The sequence below is a fragment of the Hyposmocoma kahamanoa genome, unplaced genomic scaffold (assembly GCF_003589595.1).
Source record: "Hyposmocoma kahamanoa isolate Upper Pololo Valley unplaced genomic scaffold, ASM358959v1 192, whole genome shotgun sequence".
In the NCBI taxonomy this organism is placed as follows: Eukaryota; Metazoa; Arthropoda; class Insecta; order Lepidoptera; family Cosmopterigidae; genus Hyposmocoma; species Hyposmocoma kahamanoa.
The window spans coordinates 12,813,791-12,822,038 of record NW_020653719.1 but is presented as its reverse complement, the minus strand read 5'-3'; the positions used below and the strand labels follow the sequence as shown (position 1 = coordinate 12,822,038).

Genomic DNA, 8,248 nt, shown 5'->3' with positions numbered 1-8,248 from the left:
ATTCAATTATTTTTTGTGATCTGAGGGGCACTGCCACTTCGCCTGTCACCATTGGACAATATGTTTACAAGTTGCATGTGTAATTTGACCAGCACATTTCTTGGTGGCAGTGCTTCCCTGGACGAACTCTTTAAAATGGAACTCGACTGCTACTATAATATAAGCAATTTAGATCCGAAGAAATAGTTTTATTTCCAATGTATAACAATAGCGATAATCTGAGAACTCGACAACACGTAAAATACTTAATATGTCCAGCTTAAGCTGTTATATTTGAGTTTTTAACCCTATCAGGATCATTTAAATTTTAAATTGTTCTTTTAAAATTTTATTTTCAATACATTTTTTTTACGACACAGTAAATAGATTTAAATATAGGTACTAATTTGTAGTATACTTATTTATGTTCAACGTTATTATTAAATCATAAGCACTATTTGTCACGTCATGTTATTTTTTAAACTTCTGTGATATACTGTAATTGGCATTATATACTGGCCTTGTAAAATAGATTTTTAAGTTTGAATTTTGTGCTGTTGGAGTCGATGTCCTCAATAAAAAAATAAATATTTCTACTGCAGCTGTTGTACATTAAAAGGGCTATCGTTCTTCAATCTTGTGAATGAAAGTCGTTGACCGGACGGGCCGTCATCAGCAAGGGCTACGCAGGTGGTGCTTCCCCTTAACATATTGTGTGTAAAAAACGAGGTCAAGTTATTATCGAACTTCAGATTAAGTTATGCGTGTATAAACTTGTAACTCGTTGACCACGTGTTAGGTATACTGCGGGTCAAAATCGATTATATTCATATATGTAGATAATATTCGTGTACAAAAAAAGTTCGTGCAATATGAAAGTACTTATAAATGAAAAACATTTAAAAAACAATATCCAACTTGAGTATTGGCCATGTTGATCTACAATCTTTTGCTATGTTTCGGGCAACACAGCACGTCAACTAATGTAATTTTCATCATACTATTGTGCTATGTTTTTGCTGTCATCAGAAATGTAATTTAAAAACAATGGTCTTGAGTATTCAATAAATAACTTATAACTGAATCGAGGAGAGCTCGCTTCGCTCGCTCGCACGAGCGTGTCGCGGGAAAAGAATCACTTGTCAATATATCAAAATAGTGAAACATTAAATGGTGTAATGAACAAAAACCATAACGTGTTTTCGGACAAATGAAACAAAATCTATTCAACAAAAATCTAAAGGTTTTTGGAGAAACAAAATTCTGTAAATCATGTTTCTAGCTTGTGATAGGTAACCAAAAAATAATATCAACGCATTTTACTTTTGTCGACAGATAAAGCATTGTCGATCAGGAGCGCAGCAGTGGGCTCGTCCAAGTGCAATGGGATGCGTCGAGAGAGGCGACACGAACTCCAAGCATGGCTTGCCACCGCGATTGCGCTCTCGCTGGCACCATTGACAACGGCTGATGTCATCTTCCGGGTTCCTGAAGTCCTGGTACTTGATTTCAATAATAATAATAATAACTCAATAATAATAAGCTGTGTGACATGGCGCATACTCAAAGCTGGAGCTTTTAAAATGAATCTCACGGCGGAACAAACAGCAAGAATTTTCGATCGGTTTGTCCTTCCAGTATTAACATAATGGTGCCGAAACCCGGGTGCTAACAAAAGACATAATTCGTAAATTTATGCCAGAGGGCATTAGAGGAAATTGGTGAGAATTACACTCAAAGATCGCAAAACAAATATATGGCTCAGACGAGAAAGCAGCGTTGCCGATGGCACCAAACGCGTAACGAACTTTAGTGGCGGTGGGCGGGGACACGTTGCTCGAAAGCTGGTGTAAGGCGGTGGTCGAATGGCGACTTTCGGGAGAAAAACGCCCTTTTTTTATAACATGAAGTGACGGGACGAACAAGTCGTGCGCCTGATGGTATGCTACAAGCCTGTCCATAACAGTTGCAGTGCCACTCAGAGCTTTAAATCACAAAATCCTGAGGGGCACTGCCACTGCGTCCGTCACCCTGAGACGTAAGTTGACAAGTCCCATGTCACAGTCCCATGCCACCCTTCAAGACCGGAACACAGTAACGCTAACATTACTACTTGGCGGCAGGAATAGGTAAGGTGGCAGTACTACCCTGGACGAACTCTTTCACAAAACCGCAGTTGCTTGGAAGGATGACGTATAGAAAGTGGCGGGGTTGAATTGAATACTGGTGGCACAGAACTGAGAGAAGTGGCAGAAACTGAAGGAGGTATACACCGTTATGGTTGAGAACATCTGGAAAGAAGAAGTAGAAAGAAGAGAGCATAATTCACATACACACATACATCGCACACGAAACCAAAATACTGTCATAACTCAAAACCTCTCATCTGAAAAATTGTTATTTTGCAGATGTGGCCTTATTACATTAAGTTGGAATTGCGTGAAAACCGCGTAAATTTGTTTTTTCGAACAAACTAACGTTTCGAGCTCTTTAAAGTGGTACAGTTTAGTACAAGTTTTGAAATATGTAAACGTTACTGTCGCGTTTGTGTTATTATTAATTAAGATCTAAATAAAAATCTTAAAGCAAACGCGGTAGTTAAACTTTGAATGTTTACAAATTTACACTCAGGCCTCAGATCCCATGGCTACGTCTAACTAATTTAATTTCCAATCGCAAAAACCTGTTGACATTAAAATAATTGTAATATTTTTATAAAAAATAAAACCGAACTCAAATGTTTGTTGAATTACATCTAATTGCCAAGTTTATTGAACGAAAAGTGGACAAAATCCAATAATCCGAATTCATTCCCTAGTTTGCTACCCTTAGAAGTAGAACATTTCCTTCCCTTCCTTTGTAACAAAAAAGAATCATCGACATCAGTTCACAAACGTCAGAGCATACACACAAAAAATACAGTCGATTGAGAACTTCCTCCTTTTTTTGAAGTCTAAGACACGCACTTCTAGAATATATGACAAGACATAAGAAAGATAATTTTCTAGTGTAAGACATTTCTTTCTTCGAATTTGCGAATTGTCATCTACCATTCAACAGGTCCGTCATGCAGCGGTACCACGAGCCGTCGGCACCGGTCGCGCGAACACCGCCTCTTCAAACTCAACGGCGGCGGCAGCTGTCGCCAAACCGAATGACCACGATTCTTGGAATTCGGACGATGGACGGCTGGACCTCAAATATGAGGAATACTTCGTCGAGCATGAAATTTCTGCCGTTGATGCTCGGAAAGCGGCATTGCAGTTGAATTTGGATGATAGTGAGTATCTTTCAATTACCAGCAATGACGTTCATTCATCGCTTATCCAAAGGTGTAAGTAATTGTACAGTAAAGAATTTTCTAAAGAGAGGAATATGTACCCTTAGAATAATAACGTATAGAAACCTAGTCCGCACACGCTAAGGGAGGCAAATTGAAGCGCTTCCAATGGGCCTACACGAGCGGGCGGACCGTCAGTGCTCAAGGTCAACTTGCACCGCGAACAGATCAAGAATTTAACCTAAAAATGACGAAATGTGCGGTAAATGAGTGTAAAAATACGTCAGAGAAACATAAAATAGATACTAACATCACATTCCACAAGGAAGTAACGCGTTTCAACTTGTATTTTTATATAAATATTCACTAAAACCGAAAATTAACCTACTACTAAAACTAGCCTACATGAATTTGATTTTTGCCTCACTTGTGACAGTTCGTTTGATATGAAACTATCATTCTATGCGTTGTTATTCTAAGTATATACCTATTATAAAAAAAGTAAAAAAAAATGTTAATTAACATTAAAAGTAATATTTGACGTGTTAGGACAATTGCTAAATGAAAATGTTATTGTTTTTCCAGGCACATTAATAATAGTAGTGCACTTCTGATGATAATGTTTGAATGCGTGTCTATTACTGTATTATCGTTATTGCTTTTCTCCTCATTTTCGCGACCAAAATATGAAAAAGACGAAAAAACAAAAGAATACCAACACTCTTTAAATGTTACCGCTATTTTCTTTTTTTTATAGTTATCGGTAAGGGTAGGTATTTTTAATTCACGCAATTACGAACACTGGGTAGTTGGCTGTATGAGTTTTTCTTTTAGTCAATTGACAACAAAAAAAAATTGTTTCACTATAGTTTTAAGCCTCGTAAATGGCGAACTTTAAATTACAACCGGAATCCTTTTACAGGGTCCATAATTTGATCTCAATATATGTAAAACATCTGTAATGTACATTATGGAATGCAAATAAATAAATAAAGAATAAAGAAGCGTATATTTTCCCTTCAAACGAATTTGTGAGTTTTTTTATTACTGATCAATTTTATTCATTGTATTAATGTTACGTTTGTCACTATTTTTAACCGACTTCAAAAAAGGAGGAGGTTCTCAATTCGACTGTATGTTCTTTTTTTTGTATGTATGTTACGCGATAACTCCGGTATTTGTGAACCGATTTTCATGATTCTTTTTTTGTTGGAAAGGGGGTACTTCCATAGTGGTCCCATTTCATTTTGAAGAAAATCATCCACCTCGAAGGGTGGCTGCTCACACATGTGAAATTCATTTTTATAAATAGCGCCTAACTTTAATTTAGGAGCAATTACTTTAATGGTTGATTTTGCTATTTCTCCAATTCAAGGCGTTTTTCTCCCAATATACTTTGAGTAGTGAGAACCGATTTTTATTATCTCCAGTGTCAAGTCCTGTATAGTGGCGAACTAGGGGATATTTTAATAAAACTTAGCAAATAGACGTAATTCCACGTAATTTTGAGGTCGGTTTTTTTTAGTACTCTGTACTGAGATTATTTATAAAATAGTTTAGTTTGGTAGCAGTAGAGCTCCTTGTGAAAGAGTTTGTCCAAAGAAGTACTGCCACCTTACCTATTTCTGTCACCAAGCAGTAATGTCACACGGGATTTAACAACTTAATATGTCTCAGGATGATGGACACAGTTGTAGTGCCCTTAGATCTCTGAGTGGTATCGCAACTGCTATGAACAGGCGTGTAGCTTACCACCAGACGCACAACTTGTTTGTATATCGTCACTTAGTAACTTACTATTCATTTTCATGAATGTCCTGTGACTCTGTAAGAATGTTAATTTCTTTAAATTTCTCTCTCAAATACACTATGGGGTCCAAGCATTTTGCTAAATGAAGATTCTATTGATATCGGCTGCTGGCAGTACTTGTTTTGCAGTATCTCCTTAAATGAACTAAATAAAGCTCATATAGTCTGTTCCATTCCATTTTGAACAAAAAATAAACAAACCTGTTTGGTTAAAATTCTAAAGCAATCACTCAATAACGCACACACGCACACACTCAACATAGCCCCGCACTAGGGAAACCCTGTGTCGCGGGTGCCATGGACACACACATAGACAACCACAAATGACACCCAAACTCACGAGAGAAATAAATGTAGGCCATACAAATATTTCTCCCGGCCCGGGAATCGAACCCGGGGACCTCTGCGTGGCAGTCCGGTATGGTAACCGTTCGGCCACGGAGGCAGTTAAAAATGAATCAGTCAATGAATCGAATATGTAAAACTTTCACGTATATTTCGATGATTTCGACTTGATAATAATATATCATCTCTTTTTCCAACAATATTCTTTTGAATAGCATCGTAAAATCGTATTTGAAAAATGGTAGTCTAAAAGTGAGGTTATTATTCATCTATACTTCTATGACTTGCCTATGGTTGCATAGTGCTGTTCGAAAAAAAACATTCGGTTCAATCAATTAAAGTTTTGTAATCGATTATTAAATCGAACATTTCAATCGCAATCGAACGAGTATCTATTAAGGATTTGAAGGAGTATTTAAATTGAAATTTTAAATATGCTTATACAGGTTATGTAAGGAAAACCGCTAGTATGACTCAATTGAACAAATCGATTCATTCAATTAATTAATCGATTTGTAGTTGGCGTTACAATTGGCCATCACTAAACCGTCTATGGTCGGGTCAGTGACTTGTTTGATTACTTTTTGTTCAAAATGGATTGAAACGAAGTATAATTCGCCGAAGTACACTCCGTACGGCTGCCTATTCCACAATAATCATTCCCATAAATTAACTAATCAGTTATAGGGACGTGGAATCCTAAAATTAATGCGCGACAATTGAAGCAAACTGTTTGTTAATTGTGGCCAGTATGAAGACGTAAGACAATTGTCAAGTCTAATTATTTCTACGTGTAGGGAAGTCATTGCTAAAAATAAATTTTCAGAGTGATTCAAAGAAAAATGCTTCCTCAAACAAAATATAGAACTTACCAGTCCAATTGCGGAGCAGAGATTGAGAGCTCCTTGTGAAAGTGTTCTTACAGGGAAATACTTACATCTATTGCCGTCAGTAATGGGAGCATTACTGCGTTCCGGTTTAGAAGGTAGGTAAGGGTGCTGGTGAAATTACAGGCACATGGGACTGTCAACTTATGTCTCAGGGTGACGGGCACATTGGCAGTGCCCATAAGATCTTTGCATTTACAGCTCTGAGTGGCACTGCAACTGTTATGGATAGGCGTGTCGCTTATCATCAGACGCACGACTTGTTCGTCCCGTCACTTGGTATTATAAATAAAGACCACCCCAATTCGAGAGAAACTGAGAAAGAAAAAATATTTGTTTGGTAATCTTAGTTTACATGTCACAATCAAAAATTTCAAATTAAAAACAATTACATTTAAAAGTTATCAAAATGGTCTCCATTCAGTTTTTGATAACGAGATTGTGGAAAACGCCTTCTTACGCTGATTTTCAGTGGGAAATAATAAAGGTTCCGAAAAAGAAATGAAATTGCAGCGAATTATTTTTATTTTTATTATTTCACCTTTTTTTGTTCAATTAAAATAATTTGTAAAACGTATGTAGTGTAAACTGAAATGTTGTATGGAAAATTAAAAATAAGATATTTAATTAATAACTTTTGTAATCAATTAGCTGTAACCATACGTCATGTAACGGACACAAAAATTTAACAAACATTACCCGATTTATATCCAAAAAAATTTTCTAAAAATATTCAACAGTTATTTTGCTAAAATTTGCCAATTAATTTAGTTCCATTTTTACAAACACTTGTACGAAAGCAAGTAACTAACTACTTACACGTCACTAAAATCTAAGATCTCTATTATGAAAGAGACGCCTATGTATTTACATCGTAGGTGTCAACCTGACTCAGTGCTTTAGATTTTCCATGGCTAACGAACAAGGAACCTTGACAGTTATTCAGCGTTTTTAATCTCGTCCTAATTCGTGAATGGTTCTCTCAATTAACGCCGACTCGAGTAATTGTCGTTGCGTCACCATGAATAAATGGCAACTTTGAAGCCACCGATTGGATTCGGAAGATTCTGGATGGCCCCCGTTTGTCTCGAATTAAAGTTTCAATCTTCTTAAAGTGACGTCATCTAGTCGGACGTAAAGATTTTGTTTTTGTGTGTTATTGAAACAAAAAAGTAAATGATAAACACGTTTATCAGATAGCACAATTTAGTAGCAGTAGACCTCCTTCTGAAAGAGTTTGTTCAGGGAAGCACTGGCACCTTACCTATTTCTGCCGCCAAGCAGTAATATGAGCATTAGGTACTGTGTTCCAGTTTTGAAGGGTAAGCATGCTGGTGAAATTACAGGCACATGGGACTTATGAGCAAACCAATAGGTTGTGATCGAAATACTGCTCGACATCCTTGTTCCTTTGTATTTATTATTTGTTCAAGTTTATATTTATCTATAAGTTTATTATTTAACTGTCTCCGTGGCCAAACGGTTACTATGCTGGACTACCACATAGAAGTCCTACGATTCCCGTGCTGGGAGAAATATTTGTACGGCCTACATTTATTTCTCTCGCGAGTTTATATGTAATTTGTGGTTGCCTATGTGTATGTCCATGCCACCTGCGACACAGGGTTTCCCTAGTGCGGAGCTATGAGTGTGTGCGTTGTTATTTTTATTACTATTATGTTTAAGTTGTTTTTATAGGCTGTGTTCACTTATAATAAATTAATTGTGCAATTAGACAAGATATGTACCACATTTAATTTATTACTGCAACTTTAACTGAAAAATATATTTAAAAAAAAGTGAATATGAGCTTGAAATTAGGAAAAAACGTTTAAACTTTAGATTTTTTTTGTAAATGCTTCGACTCATCCGTAGAACAAAGATCTATGTGCAAGACTACTTCTTAGGATAGAGTACATTTCGATCGTTCTTCTTCATTGTGAATGTC

The 8,248-nt window shown here is 36.5% G+C and overlaps 1 protein-coding gene across 1 annotated transcript in view; it reads left to right on the top strand.

Moving 5' to 3' along the window:
• LOC113226694 (nuclear pore complex protein Nup133) overlaps nucleotides 1–3,873 on the top strand; it is an 83,499-nt gene extending 79,626 nt beyond the window's left edge. Inside the window, exons 15-18 of the mRNA XM_026459416.1 lie at nucleotides 779–857; nucleotides 1,315–1,478; nucleotides 3,040–3,259; nucleotides 3,845–3,873. Of these exons, the coding sequence (XP_026315201.1) occupies nucleotides 779–857; nucleotides 1,315–1,478; nucleotides 3,040–3,259; nucleotides 3,845–3,873 (492 nt within the window). The remainder of the gene's footprint in view (nucleotides 1–778; nucleotides 858–1,314; nucleotides 1,479–3,039; nucleotides 3,260–3,844) is intronic.
• Nucleotides 3,874–8,248: the final 4,375 nt, after the last annotated feature.